Source organism: Kryptolebias marmoratus, linkage group LG12 (genome assembly GCF_001649575.2).
Source record: "Kryptolebias marmoratus isolate JLee-2015 linkage group LG12, ASM164957v2, whole genome shotgun sequence".
Classification (NCBI taxonomy): domain Eukaryota; kingdom Metazoa; phylum Chordata; class Actinopteri; order Cyprinodontiformes; family Rivulidae; genus Kryptolebias; species Kryptolebias marmoratus.
The window spans coordinates 19,658,839-19,683,924 of NC_051441.1; the positions used below are offsets into that span (position 1 = coordinate 19,658,839).

Genomic DNA, 25,086 nt, shown 5'->3' on the forward strand with positions numbered 1-25,086 from the left:
AACCAGACAGAAAAAGGGACATCAATGAAGCCTTTCATTGTGACGTGGGTTCAAGAGTTGTTGTTTACCTTTTAAATCAAAATAAAATGTTCTGAGTTAGGCAGAAGAGTGCACTTCAAGTCTCAAGTATGGTAATGTTCGGGTCAAATGTCAAATGTACTTGGTACAAGTTAGCAAAACTCCTGAAACCGATTCGAATCAGTAGAAATAATCTACCCTCAACCTAAAAGCGTCTGAGAAACATATAGCTAAAATGGCTGCTTGCCTATCACTTTGGCACCGTCCTCCTCGTCGCCGGGAGACTGCATCTGCATGAACATGTTCTTGATGCGATGAACGTTTGAGCCGTACTTCTTGCCCCTCCCGGTGGGGCGCGGCATGAGAGCCGGCTTTGAGGCGGGGTCGCCGCCTCCGTTGGCGGCGCTGTTCAGGTGGTCGGTGGCCTTTTTCAGCGCCGCCAGGCCCGCCTCGTAGGCGTTCCTGTGGGGCGAGGGACTCCGCAGGCTGGAGCTCCCGCCGCTTCCGCCGGAGGCCCCGTTCCCCCTGCCTGTGGCCGACGGGGGCTCGGTCTTCATCATGTTTGGCGACTCAGATGCCCCCGGGTGAACGGCGAGTTAGCGAGGATAAAGGTGGCTGCATCGTGGAGCTGTGTGACATTCACCTGCTGAAGCAAACAAAGAGAGGTCAGCTTATAATATTTTTAACAAAACCCTACATCTAGATTCAAATTACAGATGTTCAGTGTGCAAGGGGCCTTAAAACACTAAAGAAACAGCGCATTTCACACTGATTATTCAGGAAAACAAGAGAATAATACATCTAATGGCATCAGCCACAGCAACGGGCTGAAACAGGTCGGAACATGATTACATGATCACAGTTGCTTCACTGTGCATTTAATAACAACCACATGGCTCTCCTATGAGCTGTCAAAATAAACCAATAAAGCTGTGACCTGGCATGTCATGCCTGTCTTCATGTTTTTGCTCTGAATGCAAAATTTATTCAGCACAATCATTTCACTGGCTGCCTGCATTAATGTGGGGTGGTGTTTGTGTGTTTGTCTGTCAAAAATGTCTCACAAGCTGCTTGATTGACTTAACGAAACTCAGAAAATCATTACCGGATGTACGTCTAGAAGTCACGAGCTGTCCAGCAAATGAATAAATGTCTGCAACTTACAGATATAAAGCTAAAATTTGACGTGGAAGTAGATGAGAGTCGTCCACAACGCATACTCTGAGTGTTATAAATTATGCCTGCTGTATATAAATTATAACATTTATTTTGGGGGGTATCAAGCTGCCTGACACGTGTTAATCGTTTTTTTTTAACTAGCTTACAATTTTTAAGGTGGCTAACTAGGCAGAAAAATGGAAAAGAAGCCTTTTTACCCCCTGACTACAGCTAACTAAAACAAAGCTAAGTTAGCCATGTTTAGCTTAGTTTGCGATGTTTTGCTAACTTAGCTATTCTTAGAAAAGTTTACCGTTTTGCAAAGTTAGCTTTGCTTTGCTAAGTTAACTATGCTTAGTTTAGTTAGCTTTGCTTTGCTAAGTTAACTATGCTTAGCTTAGTTTGCTATGCTTTGCTAAGTTAACTATGCTTAGCTTAGTTAGCTTTGCTTTGCTAAGTTAACTATGCTTAGCTTAGTTAGCTTTGCTGTTCTAAGTTAACTATGCTTAGCAAAGCATAGCAAACTAAGCTAAGCTAACTTTGCTTTGCTAAATTAACTATGCTTAGCTTAGTTTGCTATGCTTTGCTAAGTTAGCTTTGCTTTGCAATGAAAATACATAGAATAGCTAAACATCTATTTAGACAACATGATGTGTTTAGGAACAGGTTGAGTACAGTGGTAGAAATATTGTTATTGTTACAATAATCCTATATAACTTTATGTTATTTTTCATATTGGTGTCTATGCTAACTAGCCAAAAAGCTCCTAATGTGGAAGCTAATGCTTATTAGCTGTTGGGCAAAGACTGTGAACCTGACAAGGAGTTTAATAGCACAAATTTCATTTAAACTCATAGTCTAATTAGCCCTTTAAGTTTTTGCTTTTATTTAGATGCAGGATACACCGTGCACAAGAGGTAACTGATTTTTGTTTTTTACTTCAGCCACAATATCAATTCTGAATCCATTAAAGTTTGTTGTGTTGATCTATATGTTGTGTTTTATGTCGATGCTGTTGTTAGAGGACATATACTGTTATTCAGTCTGTCTCTACTGGCTTCATTGTTAGTTTTTGTTCGCTTTTTTAAAAAAAAAAAAAAAACAACACAAAACAAAACTGTTTTTTCCAGAAACAAGTTGAAAGCACGCCACCCCCGTCACACAGAACCCAAAGGGCGGGAACCCCATGTGTCTGGCAGCCAAAAAAAACATAATCAAGAGCGAAGCCAGGCAGCTGAGCTCAGAATAAAGACAGGAAGTAGGGTGGAAACGGCGAGCTCTAGAAGCATGAATGTTGAAAGGCTTATGGACACCTCGTTTGTGAAGATATGTCCCGCTTAGAAGACACCTCAGGGTTTTGTGGAAGAGCTGTTAGATAGCTCTCTGAGCTCTTCCATTTTGGAGGAAGGGTGTTTAGGTTTTGACAGAACGGACAAAAATCAAAGTGAGCCGCCGTTGTCTTTAAAACGCCTCCGTTCTTGCAGATTTCAAGGTGGTCCGTATGAACGCCGATTTGTATACCTTTACAGCACATTCGGGTTTGGCGTTACAAGGTTATTTACGCTGAATTTTACAGTTATTTTCCGATTGCAAACAGCGGCAGCGGAAGCTAGCTGTAGCACTTCCAGTGGTCTTGGCTGTGTTTTGATCAGTCATTAGGATAGTAGTTCATAACCTTTGCATGGAACACCCCTCCAACCGCTCAACCATTTCTGTTTAAGCGCCAAGCAACGGTAACTAAACAACCATAACAACGTAAACAAACTTCAGTATATTTGTAACGTCCCGTTAAATCTTCAGCATGATGGATTTGTCGTGTAACTAACAAAAGGTGGTCCAACAAACAGATCTCTTGTCGTTGGACGCAACACAACAGTGGGTCAAATGAAAGTGTCAAAATGACAAATGTAATTTCTCCGGAAGCATCTGTGGGTTTTGTGTGAAAACTGACACTAAAGACGTGAAGATTCAAGCTGCCTTCAAGTGACATCAATACATATTCTTCCTCTAAACTCAGCAACGCTCCACGCAAAACATCCAGAGTCCTCATGTGTAACGTTAGGACGCTTATTTGGGACCGATCTCCTGGGAAAGTTAGAGATTTTCCAATGCTGACTGGGAAAACGTCACACGTTTGCACGGTAATCCTGTGCCCGTTGAACGTGCCGCAGTTCCCATGCCAGGCCACTAGTTGGCGCTGACGACATATTTGACAACTTGTCAAATATTTGACTCTTCCAGCCTCTCTTGATCCATAAACTCCGGGTTAACGTACTCCGATCAGGATGACTCGGATGGCAACGAATTCTATTAACTTTGGGTACCTTAACCTAGAGTTGAGATATCTGATTCAGTTCACTTTGTTTGTACCAACGCAACTCAAATTAAAAGTCCTCTAAACACAGCACGACGGAATAAAAAAATCCAAATCCGATCCGAATCAGTATCGTTATTGGGTTCCGATGCCAGCATAATTTGGCATCGTGTCTGAATTTTCCGATCCGACCTGCAGAGATTTCCGCTCCACGAAGCACATCTGTGTCTGCTAAAACGTGATGGATTTCCTGAACGGAGGCGTGTCTCGTGAAACCCGGAGCAACAGGACCCCGCCTCACATTCATGGATCGCAGCCCGGCTAAAAACGCGAGCACTGAGCAGCACCGTGGCTAACAGCTAACGGCTAACCAGCTGTTCATCGCAGCATGTGCGCCGCATGGAGGTAGCTTTGCGCGAGAAACGTCGGGAAGCGAGACGGTGGCGTGCGATGTTTGCCGAGAGGCGGGGAAGCTTCGTCGAGAACTGCAGCACGAGAGGGTCATTTGAGCCAGGCGGGAGTAAAGACGAAAGGAGCTGGCAGGAATCGCTTCTGGAGTCGTTCAGAACGCGATGTAAACCTCCGCCGTGCGACGGGAAAGCTACAGGGAATCCCAAGAGGTTGCTGGACTTCATCATTTTTGATGACCAACCGCCATCAGTTGTAGAAAATAAAGGACTTCGCAGTCTGAATACTTGCAGCCATTGATTTTAGAATAAAACTGATAATGGTGATGATATCGGTACAGTATCAGGGAAGTAGCTGTATCGATGGATATCCAGATTTAGGTATCGCCTCCTTAAGGTGAGGGCGTATTCCTCATTTATCTCTTCTTCTACTGTCATCACATCGCTCGCAACAGACTTCAGCGTTTAGCTTTGTCCTTCCGAGTCAGCTGTAAACAGTCAGGCTCGTGGCGATCCACCCGACTGCCTCATATGACGTCGGCCTCTGGTGTTGGTCCGGACCCGGTCCAGATGGGGAGGAAAATCCCTGCCCGACGTCAGAAGCGTCAAAGCGACCCCGCTTCCGTATCGGTCGGACGGATCCAAAAAACGTGAACAGCTCACGTCGGGCAGCTTGCTTCAGGAGGGAGGGGACCGACGCAGCCAGTGACTCTGTTACCATGGTGACAGGTAGTTTAGCTTACCTCCTCTTTCCGGACCCAAACTCAGGAGTTCACCGAACCTGCTGTATGGACTACCTCCCCCCTCCCTCCTTCCCTCCCCTCCCCTCGGCGTGGGAGTCTGAGGACTCCTTGATCGAACACGATGACGAACTGAACGTCCCTTGGTGTTTGTCGGTCCAAAAAAACAAAAGCGCAGAAGAACCGATAAGGCCGAGATCATAGCTGCAGCTCCACTGTAAACACAGGCTCCAGATGCTACTGCTGAGACACACACACACACACACAAAGTGCAGCCACAGTCTTGTGACACTTCCCTGTCAGATCATATCTGCTCCCATACTTATCACGTGACGTCAAATTATCAAGTCGGAGCAAACGGCAGACGTCCCGAGGAATCCGCTTTAATCCGTGCCTACCTTCCCTGTTGTCGTTGTGACTGGAGCCTAAATTCAGCCTCCGCCACACAACTGAGCTGCAAAAAAAAAACGGATCAGCAGTCTTCCCTCTCACCGGAGCAGCTTCATCTGCCTCCTGCTGACGCTCTAATCCCTGCGGCGTGAGGCCACTTCCTGCTGGATCCTCGCTTCCATTTTTCCCGTCGGAGAGCACAGAGGTTCGTTGCTGCCGTTGGTTTCTGACGCTGCTCGGTGAGAGGCTCCTTGCCAGATTGCGGCCCAAACGGCTCAGGCAGGCGCAGCGCCTCGTCCCGTTTCCAGCGTTATTGCGCGTCACAGCCGAGCCCCCCCCGCCACGCTTCCCAGTAATCACAGTTTTCTGCACCGGAGGACTTATCTCACCTCAGCTGGTGGATTCCGGCTCAACGCAGGCGCCTGCACCTTTCTGAACAGGACCTCCTGGCTTTCCACGCAGGTGTTAGCCGCGCTCAGAGGACAGCACGGCCCAAACGTTCAAGCCCTGGCATTCCTTAAAGGAACACACATCGACCGATGTCACATAACTTTGGGAGAGCTCATGCAATCTGTTTGTGCATTGGGTGCAAGATGTGGGAGACTCTCAGCTACTACCACCCCAATTTGCAGCTGGATAGCTGTCAAATTGACTGCACTGTAGCCATTTTTGTGTCCACCAAAGTTGATTAGCTGTGGCGGCCATCTTGAATTGGACTGACTCCAAAAGGTAATCAGTTGTAGACGTGCATTCATTGATTATGCTCTGACAGATTCATTAAAATCCGTCCAGAGGTTTATGAGATATTTTGCTAACAGAAAAAGAGGGTCGACTCAAGCAGTTAACATGAAGATTTTAGGCAAAGATCTCGTGCAGGGTGTTGTGCTCGATGCACGGCTTGGTAATAACTCTCAGCTACTACCACTCCAAACTTTAGCTCCATATTTGCAAAACTGACTGCATTTTAGCAATTCTTCCTTCCGTTACGCTCAATCAGCTGTGGCGGCCATGTTGAATGGAGCTGATTTCAAAAGTTAAACGGCTGAAGATATAAATCTTACAATCACTTTCTGACAGCTTCACTCAAGCCTGTCCAGTGGTTTCAGAGATATTTCGCTAACAGACAGAAGGAGCTACAGAAGTAGCTGACGCCAATGATTCGTGGCCAGGTTCAAAAGGAAACTCCGGTGCCATCTTTTCGCTCTCAGGGCACGTGTTGGCAACGACTCCCAGCTACTACCACACCAAATCCCACCTCAATATCTGCAACGCTCACTGAGTTACAGCCATTTTTGTGTTTTTAAAGGTGGCTTAGCCGTGGCGGCCATTTTAAATTTGGTCGACTCCAAATGTTAATCAGCTGTAGCTGCGCATCCAGTGAATACCTCCTGAGGGTTTCATTAGAATCCGTCCAGCGGTGCGTGGGATATTTTGCTAACAGACAGACAAACACTGGCGCTGATCGTCAGCAGGCGATGATAAAAGCCTCCTCAGCGGGAGCACTTCTGACACCTAATCTGTCTCTGGGAGGTCCCTGAACGCCTCTTCAGCACCACACACACACACACACGCAGACACCTCTGCGTGGCCGGTCACATCTGTCTGCTTGCATCAACAGAGACACTGCAGTCAGAGATGTTTCGAAACTGGCATCAGGAAGAAGAATGTCTGCACAGCATCTCTCTGCACGTCAGAGTGCGTCACACACACACACACACACACACACACTGTTCAACAGAAGGCGCATTATAGTAAACACAATGAGTCCGTCTATTCGCGCGACAATCGCCGCATCTGTGCAGGAGAGTCCCGGGTCTGGCCCGGTTCTGGCCCGGTTCTGACACACTGCAGAGGGCTCGTTCCAAACTCCCATCTGAAAACTGCCCATTTTAGAGCCGCTTCTTTTCCGGCGTGCGCGCGATCGTCTCTAAGCGAAAAAACACCCGCTGTTCAAGCTTTCATGACGTCACTCGTTAATTCAGCGTTAATTAATTTACACGTAGGGCGCGTGCGCTAAGGCGGACAGCGAAGTCAAGTGTTTTTTTTTTTTGTTGTTGTTGTTGTTTTTGCACTTTGTGGCTAAATTACTACACGAGCGAAACGAGTGCAGGGGATCACCTTTCAGCCGAATCCGACCAAACGCCTCGGAGAACCCGTATAAGGCCCGGTTTAGGTTCTGAGAGGAGAACATCTCTGCTGCGGGGGTTCGGAAAGGTTAAAACAGCGAGTTTTATAAAGCCTCTTTGAAGGAGCTCGAACGGAACGGCTGTTGTTTCCGGATGTGTCCTCCCGCTTCACGGTCCTCCTCGTGCCGCTTTCACGAACGGAAGTCCGGCGTCAAAGGCTGAGCGCTCGGCCGGGCTCCCCGCGGTGTCACCGGCCGGTTCGTGAGGCGGCAGCAGACGGTGGGCAGGCCCCGCTGGGTGTCTGCTGCTGCTGCTGCACCCCCACCCCACACCTCTGCCGCTTCGCGCTCCCTTCCTCCCGCAGCCTCCCTGCGGACCGAACGGCGGCTCCGAGCGCCGGTGAAAAACAGCCGCCGGTCGTACCTTGTTTTCCAGAATGTCGGCGCAGCCCCGGAGCCCGTTAGGATCCTAAATAAAGACAGCCCATTGTCCTGCTGCTGGCGCTGATTCCTCCTCCTGCGAGAGCCTGCCTCCTCTCCGCTCCTCCTCCTCTCGCTCATCCTCTGTTTACCTCCGTCCCTTTCTCTCCTCGGCTTTCCCTCCCTTTTCTGTGTTTATCCTCCTCTCTCTCTGTCTCTCTCTCTCTCTGTCCACTCTCAGCTCTCATCCTTTATTTGTAAAAGTCACAAACTGGTGTGTGGGCAGAAATTGGTTCGGTGTTATGTGGCGACATGAAGCAGTTTTCAGCTGCCTGACCTTTACCGGCTGGTTTTTGGTTAAAAAAAAAAAAAAAAAAAAGATGACAGCAGCGCCGAGGCTGTGTCCTGGCGACACCTGCCGGTCAAACCTGAGAACTGCAGCTGTGGGCTGAGAAAACCCCTGACTGTGCCAGTGGCGTCCAATCCTGCTCCTTCTGCGGAAGCCTGACAATCACCCAGACAGAGAAACATCTGAAACATGCATTTGAGCCCCTCCGGGACAAGGACTGGACACCACACGCTGAGCCGCTCGTACGCAGGAGCTTGCTGTTTCGGTGGATCCATGTCTCGTTGACCACAGGTGAGAGTTGGAACGTAGGCGAACCAGTATACTGAGAGCTTCCCCTCTTTTTTTTTTTTTTTTTACTACAACATGCCCAGAGCCTTTATTTTTAGTCATTTTCTTTCAGGCTGAAAAACAACATGGCCGTGTGGAAGAAGTTAATGTCAAACCTGCAGCTGTTTGGTCTGCCAAACATCCGTGTTAGAACCCAAACACTGATCGTGGATATCACTGATGCTGAGTGCATCAAGTCAGTTCCCAGCAGAGCTTCAACCATATCGCCAGCAGCCCCGGCGTTAATTTAGTTGGGAGGTGCTGGATGTGGTTCTGGCTCCGAGCTGGAATTCTCCATCTACCCACCTCCTCAGGTGTCCATGGCAGCGATGGAGCCCCACGCCTCCGTCCTGACTGCACAGTGCCTCCGTGGCGGTAAACGGAGCCTTCTACGCCAGTCTGAACAGGATGACGGAGCTCCACGCCCACTCGGTGACTTATCCACCTTCACCGCATGTCTGACCCGATCCACGCCAAGCGCAGCTTCGTTCACCGGTGCGCCGGCGAGGCTGGCGAGTTCTCCGAGGTTGGGGGAGGACAACGGCAGCGCTGCAGGACTATGAGGAGGTGGGTGGGAACTCCAACCAGGGGAGAAGGTGAAGAGGGATGGTTTCGATGGTGGCGTTTGGGCATCACGGTGCAGCAGGCCATGTATTTACCACGGTAAGGGTCACTTTTCATGCTCTGATTGGTCGCCTCTTCATCCCAAAGTCACCATCGCCCTGAAGCCCTCAGAGAGAGAGAGAGAAAAACGAAGAGAGGAAGAGGAGCCCTTGTAACTTCGGGTCAATTTGACCCGAAGCTCACCATTCACTTCAATTAGTTCTTCCATTGTAGGTATTTAAAGATGGTGGCTCTTCCCTGTTTTCTACTTTACTCTAAATTCCTCCAGCATTGTTATTATTTTCTATTAAAGGTGTTTTTGTTTGACTTTTCATATTTAACTTGCTGAGCCTGTTGTAGTAACCAAATGTGCCCACTGGAGGGCAGCAGATTTCTTTATTATTTTTTATGTAGAGGTTAAAGAAAAGAAAATCATTTTCTTTACACAAATATGACCAAAAACAGGGTTATGTTCTTGTTAACAGACTGTAAATAAAATTATACCTTCTGGTTCTGATATTAAGAAAAAAACGTGGAAAGAAATTTCAAAATTATTAAGAATCCTTATGAGTTATCTTGTGTTTCTAAGTTGGGGTAATTAGAGTAAACCTTTTGAAATGAGGCTCTTGTGGTGAAGCTGTGAACAGTTAATATCTTACCTGCTGTAGATAGCTCTTTGAAGGATCTCAGTTTGGAGAAACTAGTCTTAAAAACAACTTTCCTTTCCACAGAACCTCACTTCAGATCATCTAAAATCCCCCTGAAACTTCTTTAAATGGAGGCACCTGCACTTCCTGATTCTTGAAGACGTTTTAGGTCTCCCTCTTTAAATGCTGGGACGTTTACACCTTCCTGTCTCCCCGCCCGTCCCGTCGGCATGTCCGGTCGTAGTTTACCACCTTAAACACGAGCCTGAGGAGGAGAGTCGATTCGACCCGACCCGACGAGCCATGTTTCTGCAGCTGCTGGGGTTTCGTCCTGAGAGCTGAATCAAGGATCTGACCTCTGACCTTTAGGCCAAGCGTGACTTTTTAACAGCGTCCTGCAAAAACTACCCCCCCCCCCATTAACAGTAATATATCATGGTTTAATACGGAGCCTTGTAGTTGTAGCTCAGGTATAGTTACGGACATCTTGATGAGTGGAAGGGAAGATTTTCTGCCATCAAAAGGGATATTTTGAAGGAGGTGATCTGTGAAAAACTTAACAGTTAATATCCGTTGCCAGAAAAGTACGGGAGATCTCAAATTCTCGTCTCCTGTCAAATTTTTTTTTCTCAAAATAGTTGTCCCGGGTTTCCGAAACGCCCATAGAGCGCAACTGTTCCATTTGTTTGTCAATACCTCTGCAGATCCTACAAATTTTGGCCCAGTTTTTGTCAGGAAGGTCACGAAAAACTTGTCGTTCAGTGAAATTTCAAGAGAAAATTGTTCACCTGCCCCCCCCACACACAGGATTTAGATTATTGTTTATTTTGTTATGTCATCTTCATTCCGTTTTTGATCCTCGTTTTTGTTTCCTGTCATTATTTACTTCTCCTCAGTTTATCACGTTTACCTGCCACGTCCATCCCCACCTGCTCCTGGTTTAAAATCACTCACCTGTGCCCACTTCCCCCTAATTACCCCGTCTTTAAAACCTGGTCCTCTCCTCCACGACCCGTCTGGTTCCTCCGGTTTCTCGCCTCGTCTTATTGTTTATGCTACGTCTTGGATTTCTGTTTTCGTCTTGCAACCTCGTCAGCTTTTTGGTTTTGTTCTTCAATTTAAAATAAATGATGTTTCCTGGAACCAAGAGGAGTCTGCGCATTGGGTTCGGCGCTCTCTCCTCCCAACCTGACAGTGACGAAAAAAAGAAGCAAAGCCAACGGAGCAGTTTGAGTTGAAAAAGCTTTATTTGACTAACAGAACCGGACACAGATCACAGGCTGATGGGTGTAGGCACACGGAGCTGCAGGCCGTCTGGGTGAGAAGAGGCACGAATTCAGATTCACCTGGTAAAAGAATGTTGTCGTTTTCGGACCGGTTACCCGGCAGGAAGTCCGACCCGCCGAGTCGGCCGCGCTTTGAAACTCCTCGGCGAGGATGTGGGCGGGGGGACATTTCGAGCCTCAGCTCCAGCTCACATTGAACACTACGCAAGAAAAAACTAAAGTCTATGAAGTGGAATTTCTGTCCAGCGTCGCTGAAACCAGATGTGCATTTATCCAGATGTTAGCTACTGCGTGTCGAGGCCGAGGCGGCCTCAGCTACAGTTTGAGCTTCCAGCTTCTCCCCCCGCTGACGTAGTCTCACAGTGACTGATTCCCCCCCCGCCCAATACACTCCCACCATCTCCCAGTCTTCTCTTTGTCCCCCCCCAAAATACTTCCCTTAGCGTCACCGACCCTCCCCCCTCCCCCCCGACGAGGAACGGCGCTCAGTTGCTGATGACGCTCCCTCCCCAGGTCTCGTGTTTGGTCCCTGGCTTCAGGTGGGTGATGGTCACCTCCACCGCCTGCACCTTCTCCATCTTGGGGGGGATGGAGCAGACCTTGTAGCTCACCTCGTCTCCCTCCACGGGCACGTACTCCCCCTCGATGCTGGACGGGGGGGGGGGAGAAGAAGGTTCGAACGTTACCGGGAGGAAGAGGAAACCAAACCGCTCTGGCTCCGTTTCATAAACTATTGTTATCATTTTGTTGCCTTTCAACCTGGAATTCAAATTAATTATTATTTTGATTACAAGTTAGGGAATACTCTGGATTATTTGAGTTAAATGACACTGCATTTGTTATAATTATAAAAAAATACGAGAGAAAAAGTGGTGCTTCCGTCAATATTTTTCTGCATTTTGCTCCATCCGCTTTTCCTTCAACTCTGACCAGTTTCCTGGTCCCTGCGGATGAAAAACATCCCCACAGCATGATGCTGCCACCACCATGCTTCACTGTGGTGATGCTGCACAAGGACATATTTCCAAAAGTATTCACTCACCCATCCAGATAATTGAATTCAGGTGTTTCGATCCCTTCTGTGGCCACAGGTGTATAAAATCAACCACCTGGTCATGCAGACTGATTCTACAACCATTAGTGAAAGAATGGGTCGCTCTCAGGAGCTCAGTGAATTCTAGCGTGGTACCATGATAGGATGCTACCTGTGCAGTAAGTCCAGTTGTGAAATTTCCTTCTAAATATTCCACAGTCAGCTGTTAGTGGGATTATAACACAAAGGAAGTGATTGGAAACAAAGTGGTCGGCCACGTAAAGCCACAGAGGGGCTCAGTGGGTTCTAAGGCTCGTAGAGCTCAGAGTTCACCAACGTTCTGCAGAGTCAACAGCTACAGACCTCCAAACTTCATGAGGCCTTCAGATCAGCTCAGGAACGGCTTAGAGAGCTTCATGGAATGGGTTTCCATGTCCGAGCAGCTGCATCCAAGCCTTCCATCACTAAGAACAAAGCGTCAGATGCAGTGGAGTAAAACACGCCGCCACTGGACTCTAGAGTTGTGAAGACGTGTCCTCTGGAGGGACGAATCATGCTTCTCTGTCTGGATGAGTCTGGGTTCGGCTGCTGCCAGGAGAACAATATTTATCTGACTGCACTGAGCCAAGTGTAAAGCATGGTGGAGGGAGGATTATGGTGTGGAGTTGTTTTTCAGGAGTTGGACTCAGCTGCTTAGTTCCAGTGAAAGGAACTCTTTAAGTTTTATCATACCGAGACATTTTGGACAATTTCATGCTCCCAACTTTATAGGAACAGTTTGGGGACAGTCCCTTCCTGTTCCAACATGGCTGCCAGTGCACAAAGCAAGGTCCATAAAGACATGGATGAGGGAGTTTGGTGTGGAAGAACCTGACTGACCTGCTCAGAGTCCTGACCTCAACCTGACAGAACACCTTTGGGATGAATTAGAGCAGAGACTGAGAGACAGGCCTTCTGTCCAACATGTCTGACCTCACAGATCAGCTTCTGGAGGAATGGTCAAAAATCCCCATATACCCTCCTAAACCTGTGGAAAACCTTCCTAGAAGAGTTGAAGCTGTTAGACCTGCAAAGGGTGATCCAACATCAGATTAAACCCTCTGGATTAAGAACAGGTTGTTACTCAGGTTCATATGTGTGTGGAGGGAGATGAGTGAATACTTTTGGCCAAACACAAAAACAGTCGCTCTTATTTTGTTTTTTTAACCAATTCTGTGGCTTCAGAAAGAAAAGCTTCTTTGAAATTCCAGGTTGCAAGACGGAACGAACACAGAGGAGGTGAAAACTTCTGCTTGGAACCACCTTAAACGCTGCACGACGGCTCCTGTTGTGTTTGACGCACGCCTCTGAACGAACGCTGCAGACTCTGTAAATTACCCCGAGCTTGGTTTTTTTTTTTGTTTGAAAACATGCATGTAGGTGTTTAAATGAGCTGCCCTCCTGACGTGGGCGAGGAACAAAGGGTCCGCAGCGAAGGTCGTTCAGTATTCCGCCGCCCTCCCACGCACTCCTCGCTCCTCTTTGTGAGCGTTTCCCTCGACTCCCACGCCGAGCCGTTGGCATCGCGCTGACGGCTGATTACAAGCGAAGCGGCCCGCTCGCTCTAACCCGTCCCCCCACACACACACTCACTCTGAGATGTGGACAAAGATGTCGTTGCCGCCGTCCGATGGCGTGATGAAGCCGTGGCCTTTGGAGCGGGAGAAACATTTACACACGCCGGTGAACACGGGACCCTCGGCTGCACGAGCCGACCTGGAAGGAGAGGGGATCGGATGGAGGGGAGGGAGCGATAAGAGGGGGGGGAGAGAGATTAAAACACAAAAGGAAAACATTTATGTTGAGTCATTTTTTTTCGGCTGTTTGAATCGGAGCAGCTGATCTGACTGATGTATCCCAAAGAAAAAGCTACAAAATCTGGTAGATTTAGTGCTGCCAGAGGCTTAAATGCATCTTAGTCTAGAAAAAAACAGATTAATTAAATGATATTTTGTAAGTTTTGACCAATTTTTGTGAATACAGAGACATTTAATGGTTATTAAACTAATAAAACAGAACAAACTGATACTAAACCTGACTGGATGTAGCACGTCATACTAAACTTGTTTGGAAAAAAAAAAAGAAGAATTATTTCATAAAACAAACTAATGAAACTGGCCCTGACTAAAAGGATGGTACTTCTAGAAAAGATCAAACTAATTTGTCCACAGGGACATGTTTAACTCAGGTGTGTCCTGTAATCAGCATCACAGGTGTCTTCAGTCCTGTAATGAGTCAGTCTGCCTGTTTAAAGGGTGACAGGTAGTCACAGGGCTGTTTGCTATCATGGTGTGTACCACACTGAACATGGAGCACAGAAAGCTGAGGGCAGAGTTGTCTCAGGAGCTTAGAAAGGAAATGATTGAGCAGCAGGTTGAAGGTAAAGACTTTAAGACCATCTCCAAGCAGCTGGATGTTCAGAAGGTTAAGGTCCACAGGACTGGAGACAACCTCCCTGGACGAGGCTGCAAGAGGACAACTGATGACAAACTGAAGAGACGGATAATAGGAATGGAAACCAACGAGCCCAGAACAACTTCCAAAGACATTAGAGGTGAACTCTAATAAAACACATTTTTATTTTTGCAAAAACAGTTCCTTGTGTTTCATATAAAAGTGACCTCTTTTTGTGATTTTTATTATGATTTTATGATCTATTATACTAAATGTTTTCTTAACTACACATACTTATCTGTTTTAATATGATTGTTTTGTTTTATGTACATCTAAACTTTATTTATTGTCACTGAGTTTGTAACTTTTTACACTTGTGTCCACTGTTAGCCTCCGTCTCCTTCCATGTCTGCAGGAGAGACACTGTTCTGTGCTCTATGGACACAATATGTAAGGGACATCTTAACCCCACCTAAATCCACCTTCCTCATTCTTCTGAGGGCCATGTTCCTGTCTAAATGTTTGACACTGAAGCTTCCTTCAGTCTACGCCTGATCCCCTGACTGAAGCTCGTCGTGTCTGTGATAATCTGAATGGAACCACAGGTACGGGGACCCGGTCCTGTTCCGTGTCTGGGTGCGTCTGAGTCCTCACGCTGAGACAGTCCTGTTCCTGCGGGTGGGCAGGGGGCTGGGGATGAGGAAGCCTTTTATCGGGGAGGGCGAGCGCTCTCTGAACTTGGCTGGAGGCTGCAGGGACTCTGGAACAGAAGACAAACAGTGCTGCGTCAGGGCGGCGCAGTGGTGAGAACGAAGAGCTGCGCTGCGGCCGGCCGGCCGGCCGACGGGCCCCACAGAGTATCTGAACAGTCAGGACGCTCCAACCCTTCCTCCTGAGTACATCTGACCGGCTGAGGTTGAAAAAAACAAGACCGTTTATAGCAGGGGTCTCTAATCCTGGTCCTGGAGGGCCACTATCCTCCATGTTTTCCTTGTTTCTCTGCTCCAACACACCTGATTCAGGGGTTAAATCACTTCTTCATGTTCTGCAGAAACCTGTTAATCACCCATTGATTCAGATCAGGTGTGTTGAAGCAGAGAAACAAGTAAAACATGCAGGATGGTGGCCCTCCAGGACCAGGGTTGGAGACCACTGGTTTATAGCTTCAGTCCTTCTTAGGATCTGAACAGATTCACCCTTAAAGCCTCTTCATCCTCCATGAGAAGTCCTGACTTCGGCTCTCATTCTTGTGGTCAAGACATGAAAATCGAGTCATTTTGTTTTTGTAGCAGCTTCGTACATCCCTTTTCCAACACGAGGCCCTGGCTGAACTTTTTCAGACAGAGGTTTACACAAAGTAGTGCTGGGCGATATGAAAAAAATTCTATATCACGATATGGATAATTTTATATCACGATAACGATATATATCACGATATACCACAATTACGTACGTTGTCAGTTATTCTCTGAAAAATATGAAAAAATAATCTAATTTCTTACCTTTTTCAAGCTTTATTTCGAAGTGACATTTAACTGAACTTTCACAAATGAGATCTGCTGCATTTTAGTGCAGCAATATATATGTACCTGTTAGACGTAACAGTATCAAATGACAACAGACTCCATTATCTTCGGCCGNACTATAGTTTCACTTTTCACAACTTTCCCCGGCTCTTTTACAACTTGCTTGTTTGCACTTTTTGGATTGTTAAATATTCTTTTTCATGTTTCTTCTTTAAGTGATAGAAGAGGTTTGTTGTGTTGGCGTCAGATGAGAAAACAGTCTCATAGCAGAGTTAGCATTAGCAGAGTTAGCATTAGCAGAGTTAGCATTAGCATTAGCAGAGTTAGCATTAGCATTAGCAGAGTTAGCATATTACCTTTTTCTGCTCCGTGTCGGACGTCTTGAACCAAATCACAGACGTCCGCCTGGTTTTGGTAAAAGTCTTTCTTCTTGGGCTGCCTGCTAGCTGTCTCTACTTGTTGCGACCCCGAGTTTGATACTTCATGCGTCTCCATCTTTCAGCACTTATGGTGAAAACACCGCGGCGCGCAGAAAGCTGCTGCCGTAAAGCGTGTCGCAAACCCACACGTAAAGCAGCGTCATGTCGCAAAACGGAGGTTCTTCGCAAAATAGTTATTTTTTCTTATTATTTATCACTTATATAAACTGAATTTATGCAAAGAGACAACACTAATACATTCATCGTAGCCTACGTTATGAAATATTTACATGAATCATTGATACAATTATGATAGAAATGACAGAAACTATAGAGACGATAGAAGAAAATATATCACGATAGACACTTTTCGCCTTGGCGGGGCAGCGTAGCAACACGCTCCCTGTGCACAGTCATATATGCAAACACCAAACGGCGCGTGCCGTCTCAGTCTGTGTAATAAACACGTCTGGTTGTAGTAAGGGAAGCAAAAATCTGTACGAGGATGGTAAAATGAGTAACTGGCGGGAAGAAACCCGTTTTAACGCTGCAGGAGGAGGGAGGAGCTTCCCGGGAGCTCTGATCCAAGCGTCTTGTGACGTAAGACGGAGCCTTAACGTTGTGCGTAACACTAAAAAGATCCTTTACAAAACAAAAACTTTCAGTAACAACGTCCTGACTCCTCATTCATGACAAATAACTCCAGTGTCTTTGATTTTTTTTCACAAAACAAACTAGAAAATGCAAATAAATAGAATGTAACGATTATTTAAAACATTAAATGTCAAAAATCAACAGAATGCAGTTCTGAGCTGATGTGTTTTGAGGAACAGAAATGATGAACTAACAATTAATTAATCGAGCTTAAAGTTTCAATTTGGATTTTTGCTTTAAACAATTACAAAAATAAGAGAACTGACTGTTGCATTTAGAAATAAAACAATAATACTACAAACAAAGTTTACAACAGAACAACTTATTGTCTGAATTAAGTCTGATTCGGGACGACTGGAACAGTCAGATTAAAACAGCTATAAAAAATAAAACTACACTCAGTTAAATACTCATACAGAACAAAAAAAAGGAGGAATTTTGTTTTGTTTAGACCTGATTTACAGGCAGATTTTAAGATGTGACGTGTAACTGCTTTTGTTGCTGATATTCATAAGAGTCTGGATACGTTCTTTATAGGAGTTTTATCATTCCACCACATATTAGGACACTTTTAAGGTGTTACATCATAAAAAACTGACAAGAAAACTAAATATGGGTAAAACACACCTATATTAGAAGTGAAATATATTACTGGTTTTATTTATTTGTGTTTACTTTTTTATTTAGTAGCCTACATTTGAATAAATACTTCTTTTGTTGTTGTTTTAGGTGAAATAACTGATAACTGATGTGACGCCAGCTGATTTAAATCCTTTCAAACCGGTGAGTGATCCCCCGTCCGTCTACCTGGAGAAGTCGGGGATCCTGCAGAGGTCGGAGGAGGGGTCACGGGTCGAGAGCCCTGGACAGGCGTGGCCTCAGAAGACATGTTGGAAGGAGGGCGGCGTCGAAGGGTCAGGAGGTCAGCGGAGGGAGTTACAGCTGAGTGACGCTGCGAGGAGGACAAGAGAGTCGCTTTAGATTTGTCTCACACACACACACACACAGTCAGAACTACACAAACTAACTTCGACAAACCCCGTTCCGCTTAGTTTCTTGGTAAACATCACTTCCTGCCGCCCAACGTTCCCCGGGAAAACAAACCATAAAAGCGAAACGGTGACCGGCCGGTCGCGTGGTCACAGACCCATTGTTACTACGGCAACAATCATTTCTGAACCGTCCGGCGCCGCTGTGACCCGACCGAGAGGGAGGAGGATGAGGAGGAGGAAGAGGACGGTCCGACTCTGGGTCGACGAACCCCAGAGACGAGCTGCAGTCGGTCGTTCCTGCTGCTCGCTGTCTGCTCGATCTAATTACAGGAGCTCAATTATCTCCGCTTTCAGCTCCGGGTCATTACAGCGTTTCCACGGCTGATAACCCAAACAGATCGCTCATTAAAAGATGGATTTAATACAAGCGTTTCTAATAAAACAATCATAAGATCCCGTGGCGAGCGGTCTCAAAGCTGAACATTCAATGTTCAACATCCACTTCGATCCCGTTTCTCTTCGCGCTTCGATTACAGTTCATACATCGAAACGTCAGCGTTGGGCAGCTTAGATTTTTTTTACAAAAGAGAATCCCAAATGACTGCTGGGCTTTGGAGGAGAGAGCTGATGTTTACTGGAAGTTCAGGCAGCAGCTTTAGAACTTTTCTAGTTGATTTTGTCTTGCCCAGGGTTAAAAGACGACGAGAAATGACCGAGAAAACGTCACCGCCGAGGACTTAACGAAGCTGATCCGACAGTGTGTGGAAAAACACATCAACACAACAAAATGAGTCCACCAGCTTCACGAGAACAGATGCTACTTTAATGCTAATAAGGGCACCGAAAAAGTGTAAAATAAATGTCCCAAGAAGATACATCCGACTGTTTTTGGTGACTTAATGAAAGTAAGGCTGCTGTTTGACTTAAACAGGGAAGATCTAATCAGTGACACAAACAGGCAGAGGTAGAAAGTCTCAGGTGATAGAACGTAACCAGATCTGTTCAGAGACTTGGAAAAGAGTTACAACAGAGAAAAAACAAACAAAAAAACCTGTTTAAAACCCATTGGTCATCGGTGATAACTTTGGTGATGTTATCATGCGCCAATTAGGTCATCGCATTTGTGACAAAATGTAATATTTAATCTACGACAGAAAAAGAAAAAAATATTTTATTTGGATATGTTGCAGTTTATTTAAATTACTCCCAAATTCCCATAAACTTCCAACGGAAGGTTTGTGGAAAATTAACAGAAACGTTCCACCACAGAGGGGAGTTATTAAATGGATTATTGTTCAATCAATAATCGATTCCTCACGAACAAATTCAAACAGCAGGTCTGCAAGCACAACATATGAGTGTGTGCAAAAAGAGCTTTGATGAACCAGGAAGAGGTTATAAAACAACATCCTCCCCTTCCCCCCCGTAGCCGATGGGTGACCCTATTGGGCCCACTTCGCCTAAAAAGGTCCACCTATAGCAGGGGTGTCCAATCCTGGTCCTGGAGAGCCACTATCCTGCAGGTTTTCCTTGTTTCCCAGCTCCAACACACCTGATTCAGTGGGTAAATCACCTCTTCATGTTCTGCAGAAGCCTGTTGATGACACTGATTCAGATCAGGTGTGTTGGAGCAGAGGAACAAGTAAAACATGCAGGATGGTGGCCCTCCAGGACCAGGGTTGCACACCCCTGGCCTTTATAGCATTTGCTAATGTTTTCTGAGGGAGTGGAACTTTTCAGACCCTCTCGTTTGCGTTTCAAAGGAAGCTGAAACATGCGCACCGCAGACGGCTGCGGTCAGTAGCTGTTCTGCCCACGCACGAGTAAAAACAGTAATAACGGCGGACAGCGGGGTGCCGTTTACGTTACTCACCCTTTTTTCAACATGTAGCAGCAACCTAACCTCACTGTGAGTCTAAACAAACGTCTGCGTGTCCACCAGACTGATGTCTGCGCCAACCAGTGGCCTGGAAGGGGAACTACAGCTGGTTGATGTGTTTGCAATGAAACACTTCACGAGGACGGAGCTGGGCTCTCTTCTGTCTCCACACTGAGACATGACACGGTGGACAAGACTAGAATTGTTCCAGTGTATATCTGCTACCTTTGTGTTGTACAGAAAAGTTTTGCTGAACTAGATCTGTTTGAAAAACTTGTGCGTTAATAGATCTTTAAAGGAGAGTAGGAACATATTTCTGATTAGTGTAGAGCCAGAACATAAGGTATGACTGATTTTAGAGGTGTAAAGGATCAGGTTTCTAAGATTTAAAGTGCTGTAAATTGCAATTGTTCGGACAGAAAAAATAAGAATTCTGTGTCAAAAACTGCGTAGCTGTAGGGTTGATGTCAAACGACATCCTTCTAATTTAACACAACAGCCTAAATGACTTTGTAGAAACAAATAAAACCAAGGAGGGGACAGGTTTGTTGAGAACATGGAGCAGAAACGAAGCAGATAAATTATTCGATCACCTCAGAGACGCCCAACTTTCCCCCCTAAAGAGGATATTTTTCATCCTGAGGTGATTATCTCACACGTCCAAGTCGAGCTGCTTGATTCCGGGGAAATAAAGCTGCATCCTGAATGCCTTTGCTGTAGGAGCGTTTCCAAATTTGCCACGATCCAGCCCCGTCTTCCTCTTTCGCATAAATCCATCTCAGCTATCAGCCGTCGCTGGTGAAAATAGCTACGGCGTTTGCGTCCGTGTGCGAGCGAGCAGAGGTGCGATAACGGGCGAGCGCTGACCCCTGTTCCCCCTCGGCGATAAGACGGCAGCAGATAGTCTGCTACACGAGGGCAGAGACAGAGAGAAGTGAGAACAGAATAACGTACGAGATGCCGGCTGACTGCTGGTTTCGGGGTATCTGTACTGTATGTCTTTGAAGAAGTTATCATTTATTTTTTTCCTGTTGCCAGAATAAGAAAAATACATTTTTATCATGTTATTATAAAGTCAGAACAGGTTAAAGCCATAATAGCTGTCAAAATACATGATTTTTCATTGTTTTTTATGCTTCCAACACAATATCTGCATCATTAAATGACTGATTGGGGTTTAATGTAACTCAGACTCAGCAAATATTCCTCACCTCTGTTTACAACTAAGTTGAGTTCCTCAACCAAAATGACTCCACTTCTGTCGCCTCGTCTTTGTCTTTGGTGTCTCCGTTTACATCCTGGAATTATTTTAATAACCCAGTATCACTGAGACCACCCAAAATACCCTATTTTCCACACTATAGGGTGCTCTGGATTATAATTTGAATGGTCCGTTTTTGAACTTTTGTCACATATAAGGCGCGTCGTCATGCACCTCCCAATCTTTGTAACTTGGCTCGGACCGCATGCCGCGCTCCGTTCAAAATGGACAATTCTGCTGCTCTAGCGGAGCTGGTTCGCCTGTATCAGCATTTCTATGATCCCTCTATGAGAGATCACAAAGATAATCAAACGGTTCAAAACTCACGGAAAAATACTGCACCGACGTAAGCGCCGAGTATAAACGCCTCCACTGTCACTTTTTGAGAAAACTGAAGGCTTTTAGGTGCGCCTTATAGTCCGGGAAATATGGTGATCGTCAATGTTCGAATGTAAACAAACGACTCCTAACTGTTGGCAACAAAACATGACTCTGCTGATTTTGCTCAATTATTACAAATTATGTGGCAGACGTTTGGTAGTGAAATGATGGATATTTAGTGGTTATTTTTATCATAGATGAGAAAATTCTCATCAAAAACAATAAAAAAAAAAAAACAAATGATATGTTTTGACAGCTCTTACAGCTTTAAGCAGAGAGGGGTGCCCCGAGGGTAACGGAGTTTGTACGACATTCAACTAACGGGGTGGGTTTAGGCCTTAACCAGTGAATGGCTTCATTGTGTTTTCAGTTTCGTCTGCACAAACGCGGCTCTTGTGTTTCTGTCAGCGGTGCAAACACAAAGACGGGCAGCTCGTTGTTGTTCCCGGACTCGCTCGCAGCTCCGGATCCCGGCCGCTGTGGAATATTCCATGATGGCCCTCTGTGGACGGCCCCGCCACCCAGAGACCCCGCTGACACGGCACATACCGGCCCACTGGGGCACAACACACACAGACACGCACACACAGCATCGCGCAGGCCTGAAACGTTAGCTCCCAGAACACACACCACACTCGCAGAGATGAACCCAAGTGAGCTGAGGTGAACTGATTTATTTTTCTTGTCTCAAACACACAGTCTATGCAAGAAATCCTAAAAGAAAGCACTTTAAAAAAAAGGGATAGTTTGGTTCTTTAGAAGTGGAGCTCTGTAGAAAAGTCCTAAACAATATCTTACCTGTCGTAGATCGCTCTCTGACCGGGCTTCTCAACGCAGCTGAAACCAAAGTGGCTTGCTGTCGTCTTTAAAAGGACTATAAGAGTAGCATAAAGGTGGAAGATTGTTTCTGCTCGTGTCTGTCTGTTAGCAAAATATCTCACAAACCAATAAATTCGAATGAAACTTACAGAAGGTCATCATTGGATGATAAACCAGTCCCTCCGGGATTTCACGGGCATTTTCTGTGATTGTTGCGGCTAAAATGCCTGATTTCGCCGGGCATTTTCCTAAAAGTTGCGTTTTTTTTTTTACTAAAATCAATAAAAAAAACAACTTTTACTATATAAACCAAAAATATTTACTAGTTTTGTAAGATAATTACCAACAAACATTGACATTCTCAAAAGGTGCTTTATTTGAGAACTTTGATAGCTTATAAACTGACATTCAAGACCTTTTCTGGATCGTCCCTCGTCTGCAGCTCTCCTCACATGTTTTGCAGACACAAAGTGTTTGTCGATGATTACACTGCAGGACGTGCAAAACTGCTTCCCCCCACTCTCGTGCAGCTGGGGAGGAAACTGGTTTCCGACCACAGTGAAGTTAGTTTTAAGTTGGATATTGGATATTCGTGCTCCGCAGAGTTAGCGGCGTCTAGCTCACAGCTGACCCGAAACAGGAACGCTAATGTCGGCCAGCCGTCCCCAAGTGAACCACTGCGCGTGAGAGAAGGGGCTGGCAGAGAACAGCTGGCCGACATTAGCGTTCCTGTTTCGGGTCAGCTGTGAGCTAGACGCTGCTAACTCCGCAGAGCGCGAATATCCAATATCCAACTTAAAACTAACTTCACTGCGGTGTTTTGCGCGGTCCTTAGCTGAAATCTTTGTGGGCAAATGTGAAGCATTAGCGCACATTTTGGCTTCGGTCGCTGCTCCTGCACGCTCCCGGCATTCTGATGTTACCAGGAAGTGACGTCACGCGTCTTCTTCGTGAGTTATTCGGGGTTATTTTGTATTCCACACTAGACAAACCCACAAAGAAGACACTAGACTGCAGAAACGGTGGCGAATCACTTTAGAAACAATAAATATTGGGTTAAAGTTGCGGCGTTTTGGACAAAGTTGCAAAACGTTGCGATTTCATGGGGTTTGCTTGATTTTTGGGTTAATAGTTGCGATCGTAACATCGCAAAATCCTGGAGGGTCTGATAAACTGATTAACTAACAAAAACAGTCAACCTGATTCAAAATGGCCCTTTCAGCAGCACCAAAAGATCTGAACTATCCCTTTAACTTATTTGCCTCACAACATAAAAAACAGCACCGAGATAAACGAGTGTTGTCCTGTTTTGACGAAAGGTTGACCATCCATATTTAGGAGAAAGAAAACCCGGGTGAAGCTGCACCGGCGCCCGTTTTGTTTTACGTTTCTGGACTTGTGTGAAATCAAACGGTTTACTTCTGAGCGTCAGGAAGCTCCGCCTCCTCCCGTCCTGCCCGAGCTTCGTCTGGATGAAGCAGGAAATCAAAAGTGAAGCGAGGAGAGAAAACCAATTTCAGAGAGTGACAAAGACGTCGGCGACAGAGCGGAGATGAGAAGCAGCAGCTCGACTAATTCAGACTTTTTTTTCTTTCCTTTTCTAAAGCGAAATCCGGTTTACTTTGAGGACAAACTGGACATTAGAGATGAGGACAGAAGGAAGAAAATGTCCCACTCAAGCTACAAACATTGTATCAAAAAGCCTCGTCTTTAGCCGCTGTATTAAAACGATCCATCTTTTTATTTATTTATTATTTTTGCTTCCAGTTCTCTGACACCTTCTGTCAGAACGGCTCTCTCACAGGTTCACCAAGTTCCCAGTCCTAAAAGACACGAGACATTTCACTGAGGACATGATGACACTGGTAGAGAGGACTGAACCAACAGGACACACAAAAAAAGGGTTTCATAATGGGGAAAATCTTCAGGTAATGAGGACGGACATGTTTACGGCGCCTCGCAATCAGATTACAATTCAGACGCAGTTATAAAACGATTATCGATGCGTCTTCATCAGGTCTGTGGTCAGGTCTTATATTACCGTAAACAAACACAGAAATACAGATTTAAAAACCAAAACCACTGAATTTACATATTTACATCAGAATACTTCTGCCAAAAAACCTTATTAATCAATAATTAGCATAGATGCTAACTTAACAATGAAAACACCACAAAAAAAAAAAAGCTAATGCGGTTAGCACTGTGTTTATCACTGGAAATTTAGACCCAAATTAAATATTATAGTCATAACTTAAGTCAGTTATGTTGTAATAACTTCATTTATTAATGACAAACTGATATTCTTCAGGGTTCAGCGCAGAAAAGATGGAAACACAGCAAAGTGTTTCAACTACAGGAAGCTACGCTAACTCTGGCTCGGCGCAGCAGCTACTCTACGCAGATTAACGGAAATAAAAATTAATTTCTAAAACACGAAATTTAATTCAGAACCATCCGTGTCAGCGATGCATCTAAAAACAGATCATATTCTCCACCCCTGGTAGATAGGAGAACATAAAAATCTGTTTTTTTCTGGTTGCTTTTATGGCTTCAGTTTCAGAAATATTAGCTACACAAAGTAGTATAAGACGCCACAGACATCTGATGTTTGGGACCACAGGGGCCTCCATCATGGTCCTTAAAGCCATTTTAGGTTTTGTAGCCTTTAGGACTATAAAGGAGCCGGGATTGGTCCTCACATAAACGCACCACTGACTGGCTGAGAATATCGAACACTATGGCTTTCTTTTAATTACAGGTGCTGGTCATAAAATTAGAATATCATGAAAAAGTAGATTGATTTCAGTAATTCCATTTAAAAAGTGAAACTTGTATATTATATTCATACATTACATACAAACTCATATATTTCAAATGTTTATTTCGTTTAATTTTGATGATT

General features: G+C 45.5%; 2 protein-coding genes and 1 long non-coding RNA gene across 6 annotated transcripts in view; 1 reads left to right on the plus strand and 2 right to left on the minus strand.

The window, feature by feature from the left end:
* The window catches only part of LOC108249602 (neurabin-2), a 39,557-nt gene extending 31,841 nt beyond the window's left edge, over window positions 1-7,716 (minus strand). The window contains exons 1-2 of one of the 4 annotated variants that reach the window (XM_017439082.3): window positions 7,577-7,716; window positions 266-664 (exon numbers count right to left, since the gene is read on the minus strand). In XM_017439082.3, the coding sequence (XP_017294571.1) occupies window positions 266-578 (313 nt within the window). In that variant the 5' untranslated portion in view covers window positions 579-664; window positions 7,577-7,716. The other 3 variants (XM_037978715.1, XM_037978714.1, XM_037978713.1) reach the window with 3 other exon arrangements.
* A 66-nt stretch (window positions 7,717-7,782) lies between these two features.
* LOC112449781 lies at window positions 7,783-21,658 on the plus strand. Its single transcript, XR_003038320.2, has 3 exons — window positions 7,783-8,212; window positions 8,322-8,911; window positions 17,579-21,658. It is a non-coding gene; the product is annotated as an uncharacterized LOC112449781 (long non-coding RNA).
* carhsp1 (calcium regulated heat stable protein 1) lies at window positions 10,727-17,790 on the minus strand. Its single transcript, XM_017439087.3, has 4 exons — window positions 17,657-17,790; window positions 14,905-15,010; window positions 13,450-13,572; window positions 10,727-11,432 (listed from the first exon to the last, which is right to left on the minus strand). Exons 1-4 carry the CDS (start codon window positions 17,736-17,738, stop codon window positions 11,270-11,272), a joined length of 474 nt encoding a protein of 157 aa, XP_017294576.1. The 5' UTR covers window positions 17,739-17,790; the 3' UTR covers window positions 10,727-11,269.
* Window positions 21,659-25,086: the final 3,428 nt, after the last annotated feature.